Here is a 17,875-nt window from a genome sequence, read left to right as displayed (position 1 = left end):
TGGACAGTAGGATTTACCCTAGTTTCCCCTTATCAGGAATCTGCTCCGCCAAGCCCCGAAATCTCCAGTGGCCATTCAGTGTGTGGAGTTGCACATGAAAATGAAACTTTGAGTTCCGCAGGGTGGATGTGTCATGTAAACCAATATACTTTTGCATTCAGATGGCAGGTCAGAGAGACCGAGATATTCTTTGTTTTTCTTCTTTCTTCCTTTTCTCTTGCTCTCTTTATCTTTTAAAATTTTTTCCCTTTCTTTTTCTTTTCTTTCCTTTTTTTTTTTTTTTTTTTTTCCCTCAAAACAAGGGATTCCCAGTGAAATATTGGAGTCGATCTCTGTTCAGTTTCTTTTCTTTCATCCTTCGATTCTGGAACCAGATTTTAACTTGCCGGTCAGTGAGGTTGAGCATTCTGGACAACTGCAGTCTTTTCTCTTTGTTTATGTACACGTTGAAGAAAAACTCCCGTTCCAGTTCTCTTATCTGATATTTGGTATAGGGACACCTCTTTTTCCTTGATCGCTGGGGGATTGCTGAAATTCAAGAGAGAAGAAACTGATTTATGCTGCTGCTGCGAACATGCTCAGCTAGGAAGAGACCAGAGACTTTGACAATATCCCATTGCCTGGAAAGCAGCCCTCTAGCAGTTCAAAAAAATATTCCTGGGGCTTTTACTCTCTGGGTGACTTAGCAAAAAAGCGAATATTTCCCAACTTCTCCTTAAAAGAGAGCACTTCGAGCAATACAGAGAGATATTTAAATGGGCTGGAAAAATTCCAAGTTTCTCAAACTCCTCTCACCCACCCCCCCCCCCCCCCGCCCCAAACAAACGAAGATCTTAAGCTCTATACCGAAGGCAGCTCTGAGCACTACCTGTGAAACCTCCCCGTCTCCCCCCCGCCAAATCAACAATTTAATAACAATTAATATCCTCTTCCAAGAATACCTTAAGCCCACCTAAATTGGTTTCCTATCGTAAACACGCTTTACAACGGCAAAGGAAATCTTATAGGATATATAAAATCCTTTGGATGCTTATAAAATTGCACATAAAATGCGGCTTGACAAAGTGTTGGCCTTGTACTCTTGCCCCCAATTTACTACTGATACCTACCTGAACTGTTGCTCTTCTCTGCAACAGCCTCACCAGAAGGGGAATCGGCGCTGTTTGCTGGTGTCACTTTCTTCTCTTGGCTGGAAGGTGTTTTACTGCAAGTGTTGTTCTGGGCTTTCAAGTCGCCCTTGTCCGCGTCCCCCTCGCCCTCGGAGTGCTGCTGGTACGGGGGTCCGGGGGCTGTCTCGTAAAACTGGTCGAAGCCTTGCGGCAGGATGCCGTTCCTCCCCACCGAGCTGTAGAAGTTGGAGGCGGCGGGAGACGGTCCGTGGTGGCCGCAGACAGGGTCCGTTTTGAATAACATTTCCGTCCTCCTGTTCGCAGGCTGCAGAAAGTCTCTGTGCATCACCTCTTCAGCTGAGTAATAAGGAGCATAACTGCCCCTATACTGCCATTTGCTGCGCTCTAATCCGTATTCCCTGAATGCTACTTCGCGCACAGGTTGGACATGAGGTAAATTAGAAGAATAAGGAAAAGTCATTTGACAGGACGACGATTGCGACAAAAAAGAGGGTTTCGTCGAGAAATCTGAGGGTGAGACGTAATAAGCGCACCCTGGCAGATACATATTGGATGTGCCGTGACTGCAATCGTCAAACTCAGTCATGTCTTCCTTTTTGCGATTGCAAGCAACCAGGAGGCTTCAATGCATTGAACAAGATCCATCTATTGCACAAGAGGGTTTGGACAGGATCAACTAAGAAAAAATCCCCACCGTGTGCTGACGTGCAATTCATCTTGATTGATTCTAGTGGTAATTATGTCACGTGACGCGATGTAGAAATGTCCTTATATCTATATCAGCCCCTCGGAAAGGCTCCTAAGATCTCTCCAAAGAGCCCTCCCAGCACGGAGAGACGAGCGCAGCGTTTCCACAAATATAGCCGGTTTTCCCCCTCATCCTTTCACCGGGCGATGAGACACACGTCGGTGGTGCGGCTAATCACCTGGGGCCGCGCCGCGCCGCGCCGCGCCGCCCGGGCGGGCGCCTGCCCACCGCCGCCGCCGCCCGGCGCGGAGCCCCGCGGCGCGCAGCCCCCCGCCCGCATCACCGCCCGGCCTCCGCCGGCGGCCAGCGGGGGATGCGGCCCCCGTCGGGGAGCGGGGGCCCCCGGAGCGTGGGCTGCGGTCTCCCGGCCGGGCGCCCTCGGCTCGGAAACGTGGTCGCTCCTCGTTAGAGGGAGCGATGCTCGCCGGCCGCCGCTCACGCGGATGATGCGCGGGTGACGGCTCGCCCGGGAAAGCCAAGTCCCAGTCACACGCTCGAGCCTACGAGTGGATCTGCCCGCCCGGCTCCAGCAATCCACAGTTGGCACCAAAACCGTCCACGAAATCCAAAGCCCGAGTCCCCATCACCTCGATTTCCCTCGCTCATAAGCCCAGACCCCGCGCGCTTGTGTCAGGGCGCCAGGGACAAACTGAAATGAGAAATACGCGAGCAGAGCATCTCTCAGGAGCCGGTTTTAAGACAGGGAGACACTTTCGGGCTCTTCTGGGTAGCGAAGGGCTAGGGCAGGAGGAGAGGTCCACCGAGCACGGTTTCCTTGGGAAGCAGAGCAGCACACAAAGTGACCTCTGTTCCCGTGCCTCTGACTCCCACCAAAATGTTCATTTTCATTGGAAGGGAAAAGCAGGGCTGGGAGCGGGCGGCACGCACAACACCCGCCAGCCCCGCGGCCGCCCTGCCTTCGAGGGCTCCTTTTTGCCAATTTTCTTTTTCTCCTTGAAATATGATTTTACATAGGCGAGCACAAACCGGGTCACAAAGGCTGAAAAGAGAGGAGAACAAGTAATACGCGCCAGCAATAGCCCTATGCTCGAGCAATTCCTCATTCCAGAAACGTTTGCCAGCTCTCTATGGGAATGCCTTTTTTTCCGCCACTGTACAGCGTAGCCAGAGTAGCCCCGCCACATGCCGCTCTCCAGATAAACCCGAAATCTGGGCGAGCTTTCCATGCCGAGCAGGGCCGCCCCCTGCCACCCAGGCGATCTCCGGGCGTTCCGGCCGGGCGGCAGGCCCTGCATCACCTCCAAAAAGGCAGCCTCCATGTCCCACTGACAGCAGAGAGCCCGGCAGGTAGGGAACCGGCCCCAAAGCGCCGCGGGCGATTGGGGGAAAGGCCCGGGGGCGCCCCGGCTCTGCGAGGCGGCGGTGCCCGCGGGGAGCTCGCCCAGGCACAGGCTGCGCGCCCCGCGGCCCCGCCGCCACAGGCGCCTCCTGCGCGCCCCCGGCTCCGCGCTGCGGAGAGGCTCCGGGGGCGGGAGACCCGCAGTCCGGGCTGCACCCCGCACCCTGGCCCCCGCCCCGCCGCCGGCACTGCCCCTCCTGCATCCCCCGGCCCCCAGAGCAGACGAGGGCTGCCCAAGGGGCTTCCACACCGCAGCCCAGCCTGCCCTTCCTAAGAAGTGAAAGACCAAAGCCAGGCAGATAAGATTAAACTCATTCTTCTTCCGTTTTTTTTTTTTTTTTTTTTTTCCTCCCCCACCTTTCTTTCCTTTTTTCTTTTCTTTGTACAGTATGATATTTTTTGCCTTGGTGCCTCGGTCGCAAACCACCTCAAACGCCACAGATTGCTCCCAGCAGATAGTCTCTCAAGGTATCACTAGAAATCAAGGCACAAAACCACCATTCCCTCCTTTTATCGGTAACTTTCGAGCCCTCTCGATTCTGCTGCAACACATGAACAACCTCCTAAAAATGATGCCTGCGCAGTTAAAATGGCTCCTGTGTCACTTACCACCCTGAGCTCGCAGCAGAGCAGGGCAGGGATCCGTTTGGATTGTGCCCCTAGGTTTCTGATCGCCTATCTCATCAGGAGAGATGGCTCTGGGAACCTATGGAGCTTCATTTGCTTTACCGTTCAAACAAGTAATTACGCCTTAGCCAGAATCCTTCACCTTCCTTTCGATGCAGCAAGACTAGCATCAATTAAATTTTGGCGCAGGAGCCAACCGGTTTCAACTAATTCAAGTTCAAAGACATGGCGACGATTTGTTAATACGAAAACAGCCCTTTTAGGAAACAGTCCCTTAAAAAGCGATCTAATTTGGGGAATGTGAGACCAATATCGCAGCAGAGACCCCGCTGGAACAAGGCAGAGCTGGGGGTCCCCGCCTGCCAGAGCATTTTTACCCTGGGGTCGGCTCCCAGCCCAGGTCTGAGCATTACATATACCCCCCCCCCCCTTTTTTTTTTTTCCCTTACGCAGATTAAATAGCATTGAAACATAAATGCACATCATGTACACAGTCAGGCGAATACTTTACCGTTAGGCGTCTTGAAACATCTGCAACCGTTGCCTGGAATTACCAAGTATTCAGGTCCGAGTGACATTTCCAAAAGCCCTCCGTGGAAATTAAGGCGACTTGCATAACATTCAGGTTTAAAAATATACCCGGTCCGGCTGGAGAAGATGCGGTATTTTTGTGCCACCCAAGATAAGACACTAACTTGACCTTAACTTTGTTATGGCGCCCCTAGTATCTGGAGAACGTGAACAGACACTGTCTGGCAGCTCTCGTAAAAACCGACTGGAGAAGAGATTCTGAGTCATTTCATTTATTGCCACTACAGTTCTGCAAGAAAGCTTTTCCTCCCTGCCAAACTTTAATTATTTATGCTCTTTTAGGAGGCACAAAGGCATCCAGAGCCATTCCCCACAAGCCGAGTTGCGTTTGCAGCCTTATCAAACGAGGAGGAATGGAGAGCCCCCTCGGAAGGGCTTTATCATGTTTAGGCTGCGGTCGGAATGCAAAGATGTTTATGTTGGAGTAAATAAAGGGATGGACGGTCGCCTGCATGCTGCGGGGAGACGCGGGCGTGGGCGCAGCAAGCGGGTGCCCGCTGCTCCCCCTCCCCTCTCCGCACCGCACGCACCCACAAAGCCGGGGCAGGGGGCGAAATACAGCTGGAAGGACACCCGAAATAATCCAGCCGGAGGGCGTGGGGTGCATCCACCTCACTCGGGTGCATCTCCTGCAAGCCCACCCGGCGTGCCGCACACGCGTGTGCACACATGTGCCCACGGGGCGGCTCAAGCGGGTGCGCGCAGGCAGAGCCGCGCAGGCAGAACAGCGCAGGCAGAGCCGCGCAGGCAGGGCGCGCCCCGCGCCTGCAGCTCTGCCCCATGCGTGTGTGCCTCCACATACGCCCGGACCGGCGCGGCTGTCGTCGCCCGCTGCTTCAGAGCAACGGCTGAAGCCCGGAGTATGGGCACGCGTGGAATCATGCACCATTTTCTACCGCCTGTGTGTCTACGCACAGTGTGAGCCCGCAAATGCGTACGTCTGTGTGTGCGCACACACGGTTGCACACAACGGGCGCTGCTGAAATAAGTGCATCTATATAGATCCAGGCACATACAGAGATCCATAGCACACATACTTTCGCATCACGTCGCAGTTTAGATCCTACCTCCTCTGTTTTGTCTCCTTCCGTGGGCGATTCGGGCTAGAAGCTTTACTATAAGCCATCGTCGTGGATTAGATACGTTTAATAAACAATACATTGCCTTTCGCATCTTTTCACCGTGGTTCCTCTTGGATTTCACATCACCCATGTAATAAAGGGACTGGTTGTACTGGGGCGGGTCAGGACAGGGAAGGACGGCATAAAGGGTCCATTTCTCATGGACTGTAGCCGGCTGAATAGTATTCCAGGAGAGAATAAGAAAAGGGGCTTTATCTGGTTTTCGCTTTTCTCCTGGCTTGCATCATTGGGGTTGCTTCTAGTTTTTTTAATTAGGGAAATGCTACTGAATGAAGAGACTTTTATTGTCCGCAATGCGCCAGCTCCCAGCACGGGGGCTGAATGCCTCAAAGATTTGGAGGGACCCAGGGGTGGTGCCTCTGGATGTAGGTGGCTAGGTGTGCACCCTTCCCTCGGGGAGCTCTCGCCCGGCTTCGCCCCCACTTTTCCACGGGCAGTCACCCCGCCATGCGCGGGGAAGGGGTTTGTCTGCGCTGGGCAGTGCGGTAAGAGCGGCCGTTCCGGACGGGGAGAAATGTGCCTCCAAATTGGGTTGGTTTTCCTTCTCCCCCCCGAAACACCAGCCGAGCGTTACCTTTGGGGCTCTCTGAAAAGCTTTCGGGAAGATGGCTGCATTTCTGCCCTCCTAGGAACCCGGCATTTACCTCCAAACCCACCGCTGTGTCCTTGCGAGCAGTGCTTGTAAGCACACGAGTGGGTAGGAGCAAAGTTCAAACATGTCTCTTTATGAAATAATGAGTTTATTGCCTTCAGGAAGGCAATAGCCCCGTGTAAATAGGTAGCTGCTTTGTGCCGTTCCTTGTGGTTGTTTAGCCTTGTCGCACACGCCCCGCACAACCATATCTGAGCCTACTTTATATACCAGAAAATAACGCAGGCTCCGCCAGTTTAATCATTATTACTGTTGGGAGAGGCAACCCAAGGTTTCACGTGTGGAAACGCCTCTTCATGAGAAACAGATTTAGGTGGAAATCGCAGCCAAAAGGCGTTTTAATCCGGACCTAAAATTCCGTGAGTTTTTTTTTCTTTTATTTTGTGAAATATCAGACCAAGGCAGTATCTAGCATTTCCCCTGGCTCTGCAGCTCCGGCCAGCCTGGCCGCTCTGGTGCTCCAGAGGCTGGCGGCTCCCGGCAAAGAAAGCCTGTCAGCAAGATACGGGGAAAATCGATTTCCTTCTCGTCCTAAAACAATAACCAAACGGCTTGGGCAATGCTCCCAGCCCCTCTGGTCGGGTGATCCTCTGAGGTTTAAATCTGGGCAAAAAACCGAAAGCGTTCCCCCATTTCCCTCATAAAAACCTCAGCGGAAACCGCCATGGGGACGGTCTCACAAAATTATCAAACCCACCAAAATCTCCGGGCTCTCCCCTCTCCTGTGCCTGCAGCACCCCGGGGTGAGCGGGGGGCCCCGGCTCCCCCCAGCCCTGCCCCTGCCCCTGCCCCCGCCTGGGCCCCGGCCCCGGCCCGCCGCGGCCTCGGCACCGCCCGCTCTCCTCCGCCTGTTTGTTTGGGGCAGCGCTTGGACAAGGCCAAAGTCAGCGGCGCTGGAAGGGCAAGGCCCGGCCCGGCCACCTGGGGCGGCACCGGCGCCGCCGCGGCCACCCGCGCCCTGCTCCGCGGCCCCCTCTGCCGCCGCGGCCCCCCGCGCTGCCCCGGGTCTCGGCGGGCGGGGGAAGGGGGCGGAGGGGCGCTCCTTCTCGAGGGGGGACCCTGGCCTCTGGGCCCGGGGAGCAGCCCAGCCCGCGCCCCGGGGGCGGCGGCCCCCCCCCGGCGGGCACACGAGGCTCCCCTCCGCCCGTGCCCCCGCCGTCGGGGCGGGCGGCCGCAAGCGGAGCGGCGGGACCGGCCGCCGCCGCGGAGCTGGCGCGCAGGTTACGCGCGGGCCTTGCGCGGGTGTCACGTGCCCTCTCCGCTGGGCTGCGGCCGGATCTGCAGCTCCGAGCGGGGGGGTGGGAAGAAAAAAAAAAAAAAAGAAGAAGAAAGCAAAAGGTTTATTTGTTAACCACTTTCCCCCGTCGTTGCTCGAGCAGGTTACTCCAAACCACAAAACAAGCCGGCGCCGCAGGCTCGCCCTGGCGTGCAGGGCAGCAGATGAAGGGAGCGGCCGGGACTCACAGAGCTGACGTCTTTACTAGGCGTTATTCCTTTATTTTGCTGCAAAATGGTGTTTACATACAGATAAAAAGAAATCGATTTTAGTTTAACACCGCTCGTTCTCCGGGCAAAGAGGGGGTAAGAAGCAGGAGAAAAATCTATATAAATGGAGAAAGAAAGGTAAAAAGCTGATAATACAGGTTTCCATGCTGGTCCGGCTTGTCTTCTTCATTTTGGCTAAGATCTCAGCGTTTGCCAATTTACGCAGGGATCCTACGCGTTTCGAGAATTTGATTTAAATGGTAAAAACACGCACTCGCGAATACGCTCTACTCTAGGGGTGAACACTCCGGGCACAAGTTCATGCAGGAACGGGCGGACTCTGCTCTAGTACATAGAAAGCGCCTGCTCTCGCATTACTACTCTTTTCTTTTTCATCCGCCGGTTCTGAAACCAGATTTTAACTTGCTGATCGCTTAAATTGAGTCTGTTTGATAGTTCTTTCCTCTTCTGTCGGTTAATAAACTCATTGAGGAGAAACTCGTTTTCCAATTCAGCAATTTGTTGTTTTGTGTAAGGTTTCCGTTTCTTTCTTGATCTCCCCTGGGTGGGGCACCAAGGCAAACCTACAACAAACACGTCGATAATTTAGTGGATCAGGTCTGGGTATTAAAGAGAATATGCAAAAAAACCCGCAAGATAACAGGGCTAAACTAGGTCGGCAAATCGGGCACAGCACATCTGACAGCACAATTTCTATCTACCTCCGAGTCGGATTAAGTGATTATCGCTCCGAATGGGTTACAGGGGGGTTACAAAGCAATTACAGGCATCTTTTAGAAAGCACGTATCGCTAGGTCGCCTCTAACTAAAGCGAGATATTTAAGGCATACCATCCTGCACTGAAGGTCTGAGGCATGACTGGACTGCTGCGGGCTGAACTGTCAGGTTCAAGTTGACGGAATTCTTGATGTCCTCCTTTAAGCTGGAAGTGCAGGAATTCACTTCAAAAAGAGCAGCCGAGCCATGCAAACTTCTCTGCAAGCTCGAGTGGTCATACTTTACGGGCTTTAAGTTGGCTGCGTGAGTAACAGTTGGGTCATTTGCGAAAGATTGCCTCTGCCTGCATCTCTCCTCTTGTTTGGAGCTCGCATCGTGGGCGTAATATTTATTGTTGTCTTCCAGGCACTCTTTGTTGCCGTTGGAGCTGATGTTGATTGGAACGGAGCCGGGGAGGTACGGCTGCGCCGCGCCGCCGAACGCGTGGCTCTGCGGCTGGGCTGCGCACGAACTTGAGCAAGTCCAGGGGATCGAGCTCCGGGGGTAGGAAATGGTGGGCAGAGCCGCCAATTGACTGCCATTAGCCCGCAAATTAGGAAAATAAAAGGAATCTGGAGATTGCAAATTCAGGAGAGAACCAACGTAGCCAGATCTGTAGAGACTGCGATCACACATTTCCAACAAAGGACTTCAGCTGTTCTTACAGCAGTATTTAGTTACAACAGGGAATAAGCGGAAAGCCTGAGACGATTGGACGAAACTTTGCAGACAGGTTCTTCAAAGCCGGTAATTTCAGCACCGCCTCCAGCCACCGAGCCACAAAGTCCCCCCCTTTTTCTTTTTTTTTTTTTTTTTGGCTTCTCTTCCCCCCCCACCTTTTAAAAAGTCTTATGATAGCACTTGAAATATGAAAATACCAAGCTCGCAAGGGGGAGGGGAAAACATGGTCTCCGCTTCTATAAAAGTGGCCGGGGCTGGCTGGCAAAGCTGCGGCGCTATAGGGGAAAGATGGGGGGGGGGGAACAACAAACCTCTGCAGAGTTGCCGAGGAGACAGGGCAGTCCCGGGCGCAGCCCTCCCCGGCTGGCAGCACCCCCAGGACCAACCGCCCTGCGCCGGGCGACGACTACCCCCACGATAAGAGTGTGCACCGCGGGCTGGGAATAACCCACGGTGTACCCTTCCCACTAAGGGGAAGGAGATGGGACTGGTTAGAGCACGCGTGTGTATTTCTGCCCCTGTGCAGGCGAGTACACCTTGTGGGTGTGCGCAGAACGCGTATTTTGTCCGTTTTATATACGCGTTTGTTTTAATTGCGAGCAACATGGTATGCATCGGCATATGCTTGCAATTAAAATCTTAATTGATCGGATATTACCAGGATCGTCATTCTGGTACACTAATGACTAGTATTCTCTTAGGTCCGCACGTCTGCCCTTTTTACCCCCTTTACCTTTCATCTTCCCTCTGAAGCGAAGACAAGTTTTTAAACAACGCTTCTAAAACTCGAGGTTTAGTTTGTCTTGCAATCAAGCAAACATCAACAAACCGAGAATAACAACGGCAACAACACGGAATTACTTGAGCAACCCGCCGAGATAAAAAAAAAAAAAATAAAACCCCCTAAATAAATAGAATCGATAGACGGCAAGAAAGAAAATGCCCGGGTCTGCTCTGCAGCAGAGAGGATGTGAGTGCAGCGGTGGGCAGAGGAGAGTCAGCCTCAGCTAGGCACCCCGCTGCTGTCTCCCAAGTTCCGTATGAGGAATTTTTCGCCCTTGACTGGAAAATTATCCCTTACGGTGTCACTACAGCGTTATTTTGTGGGGGTTTTACACATATTTGAGAGATCAAACAAGAGTCCAGTTATTCCGTTCTCTCTCCCATTTTCCCCGTAGCACCGGTCTAAGTACGGATCAAATGATATGCGAGAGCATCCTCACAGGAGGTTGGTTGCTCGTGTCCTTGCCCAAACCGGGCGGGCCGGGAGACAGCCTACTTCCCACGGACCCAAGCCGAGGCCCCGTGTGCTGCACCCAGAGACATCCGCAATGGGCCAAGCGGCTGGGCATCCCGGGGAGGATCCCCCCACCAGAGCCCAGCCGAGCTCCGCGGCGGCCGCGGGCACCGCGCTCCCCGCCGCTCCCCGCCGCTTTCCGCCGCGCCCCGCCGCTCCCGGCGCCGCCGCCCCGCAGCCCCGCGGGAGACTTGGGAGGCCCATCGGTCACCCGGGCCGGGCGTTTCTGTCCTCGGCCTCTTTTCCAAGAGGATCTCCCCTGGTCTGAGCGAGGCCAGCTTCAAGCAGAGCCTTAATGCCCGGACTTCGCCACTTTCATTACCTCGGTTAAAAAAACCTTGAACCTAGTTAACAGGTAGGGTTAATTTTTCCGGGTTATTGTCCTGTTAATCATAGTTTTAATCTTGGTTTTATTTCTACGCCGAGATCAGAGACGCTGCCCCTCTTGACATTCTCCTAATCAAATTCATCTTTCTGTTTAATGGGAAATTGGGGTAAATTCTGCAGTAATTTCATTGCCCTGGAAGAAATCTTTAAATGATTGCTCTCTCCTAGACCACACAGGACCACACAAGCACCGCTGGAGGATATTACTGACCACTGCCTTTAATTTTTATTGTTTGAGTTATGTCTACCAATTGAATCTCCCTCTTATTAGCTTACTTGTTTTCTCCTCTCTCCCCCCCCCCCCCCCCCCCTCCCCAAGAGGTTGGTAATAGTTTATTTTCATAATCGCCTTTTACGAAAAAGTTGACTGATTTTCGGTTCTGGGAAGACAGAAAGAACATTTTGTGTTCAAAGACTATATTTTTGCCCGCAATAAACACAAGGAATGGATGTGAGTTCCCAGTTACCGGAAAGAAAGGTGACACTTCAAACTAACTTTTATGGGGTTAGAGAAAACAGAGCTTTCAATTAATGCTCAACTCATTCTGTAATTGCTAATTAATACCTCGAAAAAATATGAAGAGCAAAATCTGGATTAGCTGGAGACACTCACAGCTGCGGAAAGCGATGTTTATGTTTAAATCTGTAGGGAAAAGAACTGACAGAAACATCTTGTTCCAGGGGCGGCTGGCCGCTGCCGCGGTGCGGAGAGCCTCGGACGGGCTTGTGCTGATTTTTCCAGCCACAGCCGGCTTCTGGTTTGGGGGGCGGCGTTTTAATGCCGCGGGTGTCCCCCTGCCTGTGTCTGTACAGGAAATATCACCGCTGAGGAACAGAGCGACCCGGAGGGCTGCTTTCACACGCTCCTTTCCGCTCTTTTTTTTTTTTTTTTTTCTGTTGTTGTTTTGTTTTTAAATAGGCAACCGGATGGGCTTGAGCATCAGAGCTGACCACACGCTAGAATTTCACTGGCATATTCTTCCAGTTTACAGATGAAGGTTGCTCTGCGTGTGACCGAGTAGTCTCCCTCGCTCATTTATCACTCGGAAACGCGGCTCCTGAGGCGAGGTGAAGGCTTCCCCTGCCTATGCCGGGGGTTGTCCAGGAGATGGCAGGATTGCCTCAAACATGGCTGGGAAATCGCGCTGCCTGACAGGAGCCAGGCTCCATGGTAGCTGCGGGGCAGGCGAGCCAGCCGGCCTGCAACGCACCATCGTGCCACTGCGCATTTGCAATTCACTTTGTCGAGGTACATGTTAATTATCTGTAATAATGCGCGCCACATTTCAGGCGAATCATTCTTCCCTTTGCTCTAAACTCGGGCGGCTGTGACCGGCGGCAGCCGCCGGGCCGCGCCCGCGGGCGGGGAGCACGGAGCGGGGGGCGCGGAGCGGCGGGGCCCGGCCGGGCCCGGCGTCCTGGGCAGAGGCCAGGCTGTGGGCACGGGGATTTTGAATAACGGTCGTCAGTGCCCCAGCTCCAGGCTGAGAAAACCCTTTCAACCTGCACTGGTAGCTGGACGGGCTGATACACCCCGGCCCACAGCTCCGACTTCGCCTTCCTCCCGGCTGGGGCTGCTGGTTTCTTAATGTTTCTGCACGTTGTTACGAAATTAAAAGGCGACTCCTCTCCATCTGGTACCGATTTCCCAGCCAGTTCGGGTTTCCTCCTGCCCTGGGAAGGGAGCTTTGGCCGTGGCAAAGCTGCGTCTTCTGAGAGCCCGGAGACCGGCAGAGCCAAAGGTTAAGCCTGGAAGGAGGAAGGGAAGAGCCCGCGACGGCTCCGCGGCCGGGAAACACAACGGCTCTGGCAGTGCCCGGCCTTCCCTCTGCGGGGAGGCTCGTTGGGAGGAAAAACTTGTCCAGAATTAATAGGACCGAAGTATGTGTGGTTGGGGGGGTGGTGCCGGGGCGGAGGGGGAGGGGGGGGAGGAGGGAGAAGAATTTAAAACATTCAGAGAAAACAAGGCTGCATCAGCAGAGAGGACTGCTCCAGGTACTTAAATGAGGTGCCCCACAAGCCTCCTCTTTTCCAAGAATCAAACAAAAATGCACTTTGCGATAAAATCTTAAGTGCTCCGAGATGGACTTTTTTTCGTCCGTTCGGGGAAAATAAACGCCTCAAAAGCCGTGAACGTGCAAGCGGAAGAGAAAGGGGAAGGAAGAGGGCGGAGGGGGCGGAAGATAACCCCCCGCTGGAGCCTGCCGGTTGCGGAGCGAACGGAGGCGCGCCGTCTCGGGCCGGCCGCCCCCGCCGCCGCGGAGACCCGGCGGGGCACCGGCAAGTGCCCGGCCGGCCTGGGAGGGGAAAACAAAGGGGCGCTGGGCCGGCCTCGGCCGGCGGGCACCGGACAGGCAGAGCCGGGCTCGGGGCGACAGGGGAAAGGACAGACCCTCCCCTGCCTCCCACCCCGGGTAATTCTCGCCGGCAGCATTTCTTTCTCCCAAAAGCCCCTTCCCCAGCGGCAAGGCGCTCTCGGATACGCCTTTCCCTCCTTTAACGCGCCTCGCATCGTATCTACCTCTCCTTTCCCAAGAACCGCGTCCTCTAAGTGGCCCTGGGAAGATCCCAGGCAAGCCTGGAGCCCGCGAAACGCCCTGCTGCAAAAAGAAGGCGACTTTCTTCCTCTCTTTGTATGCATATATATCGAAAAGAAATCGTTTTATTAAAGACGGTTCGGGAACAGTTTGGCAATATCGTTAACAGCTTGGAAGTTCAGCCCGTATTTCCAACACAAGGTAAAAGCAGACTTTAAGACAGGAAAAGGAAAAGATATGGTTTATGGAGAAATAGTATTACCGTATGTCTTACCCACATACACTGGTAATCAAAGTGTTTAGAGCAATAGTATATTATAATAAATAATACTAGTTCGGAACACACACGTTTTAACAATTAGACGAGGCACATTAACAGAGAGGATATCGCTTCTCTCTCCTAGTAGTTGGCTAGCGTGTCTGATCACCCTGTGTATATCATCACATGCACACTAGGTTTAAAATAATAAAAAATCGACAAAATCCTAGCCTTTCGGCCTATATAAATTATGGCGTCTTTTGAAATTCCTTATTTATTGCTTCTGTCATTAACACCCGTTTATTTTTTGTAAATTAAAAGTTAGCGGTGAACTTCACTTCTCCGACCAGGAGGATTTTTTAAGCGCCGTGGCGGGAGCAAGGAGAAGAGTCTTGTGCCTGTCCGGACAGACAGGCTAGAGCGAGCATTTTACACAAGGTCTGCGCAGGTTTATACACACCTCTGCAGGGGCAGCCTCTCCCCGGGCTGCAGGACGAGCCGGCCCAGCACTCCCGCCGAAAGCGCTTCCCCGAGGTGCCCGAGCTGCGCTTCCGCGGAGCGCCCGGCCGCGCAGCCCCCGCCCGGGCCCGAAGCGGCCCTTCCCGGGAACCGGCGGCTCCTTTTCAACCGGGGAATACGAAATCCTTCCACTGAAAACGAAACCGTGGCAAAAAACGCCCCCCAACAACAACAAAAAAACCCACCCAAAAGACCCCAAACAAAAAGCCAATCCCAAACCTGCGGAAGCGGGGACCGCGCTGGTATGTGCCTGGGACTGTGCTTTGCGCCCCGCAACAGCTCGGAGAGAGTCGCCCTCCCTCGAAAAAGCAAATAAAAATCCTGCTGCAGACGTTACCCTCCACGCAATTCGCAATTCTCTCCGGGTCCCTGTGGGCTCGGCGGGTTTTGGCAGCAGCCGGGTGCTGCCACGGGTCCGGACTCCGGCTTTCTTACATTTTCCGATCGATTTTTTTTTTTTTTTTCCACTCGGCGTGTTTTGAAGTTTACGATACCAAATCAAAACTGACACTTTTTGGCACTGGCTGTTGTTCAGAGAAAAAAAAAAATACAGAAACCCCCCCAAAGAGTTAAGCATTTAAGAAAGTTATAACTGTAACCGTTCAACATATTTAAATTCGTTTATACTGGCCTAGAGGGAAGAACAGAAAATATAATTAATATTATTATTATTATTATTTTCAAAAGGAAGAAACAGAACTATAATTCAAGATTTGTCAGCACTCCCTTTCACTGAGAGAAAAACGCTGACTTTCATGGAAAACAATTCCCGAAATTTCGCCACCGCTGGAAGGAGAAAAAAAAAAAATTAAATATATTTTCAAGTCTTTCCAAAAGTCTTTAGCTGGTCGTAAATTGAGTTTATATATCCATCACTGTCCGCAACTAATAGATCAAGATACATTGTCTTTCAGTTTGGAGACTATTTTCTTATCCTTCACCCTCCTGTTCTGAAACCAAATGGTAACTTGTCTCTCAGACAGGTTTGTGGCTGCGGATATCCTTCGCCTCTTGTCCTTGTTAATGAACTTGTTAATGGCATATTCATTCTCGAGTTCTTTAAGCTGCAGTTTTGTGTACGGCACTCGCTTCTTTCTCCCACGCCGGTAGACACACATATCGGGCTGGTTTAGTGCAACGTCCCCTATTGTAAAAGACATTATGTGAAAAATTAGAATTTTATTACAGGCGTTTAAAGCTTAACCGATACTTGTTGGGCACTGGTTTTTCACGGGCAAATAAATAATGCCGGGTTGTTTACAGTTTATTATTATTTACACTGCCACATTATTTGCACGTTAGTAAAGCACCAAAACCTTGATGGACTGTCATCACTTTGGAGGCATGCATGGCTAGCGAGCAGGCAGGGCGGCGGGGGCATTGGCTGGGGAGCCGGGAGCAGGTCGGTCCTGGCAGCGCACACACAGGAATCGCTTTGGTGTGTGTTTCCCCGGGTTTGTTTGCATGTGGTTTGTGCCTCTGTGCCCTCACTACTCGCAGTCTCTTAAGTGCTCTGGGGGCGGCTGAGCCGCCGGCCGGAGCGGCAGAGGAGCGCAAACCTCCGCGCCGTCGTCCTGCAAACTGCAAACGCGAATCCGAAGCCGGCCGCCGAGGGGAGCAGCGGGGGAAGGAGCCCCGGGCCGGGCCGGTGCCCGCGGGGCCCTGGCGCTGGGGGGCGGGGGGGCGCCTGGCTCTGTCCCGCGGGGTGGAAAGCAGAGGGTGAGGTTTCCTCGGGGGTAGGTGGGGGGTGGGGGTGGGGGGGAAGGAAAAAGGAAAATCCACCGTCCTCCCCTCTCTCTCCGCTCTGTGCGTGTCTGTGCAGCGTGTCCACGCCGGCAGGCCGCCCCTGCAGCCCGGGGGGCGGGGGAGGGGACGGGCAGGCGGAGGAGGCGCGGGGGGGGTTCAGCTCAGACCATTTCTCTCCCTCTCGTACCTGGAAAGGACGATTTCCAAAAGTGTGAGCTCTGTGTCTGATCTTTGGCACAGTAAACCTGACTATTCCAGCCATTAGCCAGAGTCCAAGACTGATAGCCCTCCATTGATATGTATGTTTCGTGTCTCGGTTCCCCAGAGCCAAACGTTGAGACCATGTCTATGTACCCAGGAACGTGCTGGTAGGGGGTTGTATAGCCCTGGTAGAAGGACACTTCCTTCGCCCTGGAGGAGACTTCATTGGCGGGGACACTCGTGCTGGTCAGACTGGAGACGTCCATGTACTTTTCCACGGGAAAGCCGCCAATGGAGGCATGGGGGGGAGACTTCAGGGCGTTTTGCTGGATCCCAACCCCGTGGGACATCCTGCAGCTATAGTATCCATTGCCAAAGTGATACCCATAGCCGAGCGCGGGGGCGGCGGCCGGCGCGGCGGAGCCCGGGCAGTCCTTGGCCGGGGGGTCGGGCCTCGCCGCCGCCCCCGAGCGCTCCCCTCCGCCGGCGTAGGCGAACCCCGAGGCGGCGGCGGCGGCAGCGGCGGCGGCGGCCGCTCGGCCCGTGTGCGCGGCCCCGAAAACGGGCGAGGAGAGAAAATTACGGCACTGCCCGGGGGCTCCGCCGCCGCCGCCGCCTCCGCCGCCGCCGCCGCCGCTGCTGTCGCCGCGCAGTCCGTCCATCTCCCAGCTCGCTGCTTTGCTCATGGCCTTGCACATCGCGGGCGGCGGCGGCGGCGGCTCGGTCCCCGGCCGGGCATGATGCAAATGGTTATTTGCCTCCAACAGGTTGGATCCTGGCGGTACGTTTATAAAAACGAAGTCCAGGTTGGGAGGGGGGACGGGGGTGGGGGCGGCCGGCTCCAGATTAGTTTGCCGCAGCCCGGGGGGCTGCTCATAGGCTGCCGTCGAAACATGTGACCCTCCCGCTGCCCGCACTGCCCCTTTCGCCGCGCAGCCCCCCGGTCCGCACCGACGGCGCCCCCCCCTCCCCTTCCCACCCCCGCCCCGCCGCCGCGCTCCCGCCCCGCCGCGGCCCCGGCGCTGGGGAGGGGTTGGGCGGGCGGGCGGCGGTGATGCCCCTCCGGGCCAGCCTCGCCCCCGTCGCTTTCATCCCCCCCCCTTCCCCCTGCCCGCGGCTTCAAAAGGGCCAGCGGAGGAGCTTTTGAAGCCGCGGGCAGGGGCCCTTTTTGAAGCCGCGGGCAGGGGTCTGACCGGATCCCCGGCGAGACCTTCCCCAGCTCATTGTTGTGTCTGCAGCAGGGGGAAAAAACCCGACACGGTCTTTGTATCCTATCCTCCCAACCTCCCTCCTTCCCTGCGAGGTAGGGAGTAGAAGGGCTTTGTTATAGGGAAGAAGGGATCCCCTGGTTCCACTGAGCTCTCGGTCTGTGGGAGACCTCCCCCTTTTAGCCCCCCAGATATTGCTACCAGTCAGGAAAAGGCACCGGGGTCTGTGTGCAGCGCAAGATGCTAAACCTGGCACTCATTAGATGTGGCTTTTTTCCCCTTGCAGTGTCAGTTCATGTCGTGGTAAGGCAGCCTAGTTAAAACGCAGCGTTTGCTTATGCTGACGGCTGTTCTGGGGATGACTTCCCAAGACTGTGGCAAATCCTTCTGTCGTCTCTCTCGACTCTCCCGCTGAGCCGGGATGGAAATTCCAGGAGCGCGAAGAGCTGGAAATGAAGAAAGCTCCGAAGACGAGTCCCAACCCCAGCCCCAGCCCCTGCCCCTCTGGGCTGGCTCCGCGGTTGTGTA

The 17,875-nt window shown here is 54.6% G+C and overlaps 3 protein-coding genes across 4 annotated transcripts; all 3 read right to left on the bottom strand.

Annotated features, from left to right (window-relative positions):
• Positions 1-248: 248 nt before the first annotated feature.
• On the bottom strand, positions 249-1,765 carry HOXD11 (homeobox D11). Its single transcript, XM_074828292.1, has 2 exons — positions 1,110-1,765; positions 249-528 (listed from the first exon to the last, which is right to left on the bottom strand). The coding sequence occupies exons 1-2, from the start codon at positions 1,714-1,716 to the stop codon at positions 293-295; spliced, it is 843 nt and encodes a 280-aa protein (XP_074684393.1). The 5' UTR covers positions 1,717-1,765; the 3' UTR covers positions 249-292.
• A 6,315-nt stretch (positions 1,766-8,080) lies between these two features.
• On the bottom strand, positions 8,081-9,148 carry HOXD12 (homeobox D12). The gene is made up of 2 exons (XM_074828290.1): positions 8,587-9,148; positions 8,081-8,319 (listed from the first exon to the last, which is right to left on the bottom strand). Exons 1-2 carry the CDS (start codon positions 9,146-9,148, stop codon positions 8,081-8,083), a joined length of 801 nt encoding a protein of 266 aa, XP_074684391.1.
• Positions 9,149-15,085: 5,937 nt separating this feature from the next.
• HOXD13 (homeobox D13) lies at positions 15,086-16,837 on the bottom strand. Of its 2 annotated transcripts, XM_074828289.1 has the most exons (3): positions 16,789-16,801; positions 16,126-16,755; positions 15,086-15,336 (listed from the first exon to the last, which is right to left on the bottom strand). In XM_074828289.1, the coding sequence occupies exons 1-3, from the start codon at positions 16,799-16,801 to the stop codon at positions 15,086-15,088; spliced, it is 894 nt and encodes a 297-aa protein (XP_074684390.1). The 2 variants fall into 2 exon arrangements, with proteins under 2 accessions (XP_074684390.1, XP_074684389.1); XM_074828288.1 differs by having other exon boundaries at positions 16,126-16,837.
• Positions 16,838-17,875: the final 1,038 nt, after the last annotated feature.

The sequence above is a fragment of the Strix aluco genome, chromosome 6, assembly GCF_031877795.1.
Source record: "Strix aluco isolate bStrAlu1 chromosome 6, bStrAlu1.hap1, whole genome shotgun sequence".
NCBI classification, from domain to species: Eukaryota; Metazoa; Chordata; class Aves; order Strigiformes; family Strigidae; genus Strix; species Strix aluco.
This window is presented reverse-complemented; position numbering and strand designations above follow the sequence as displayed.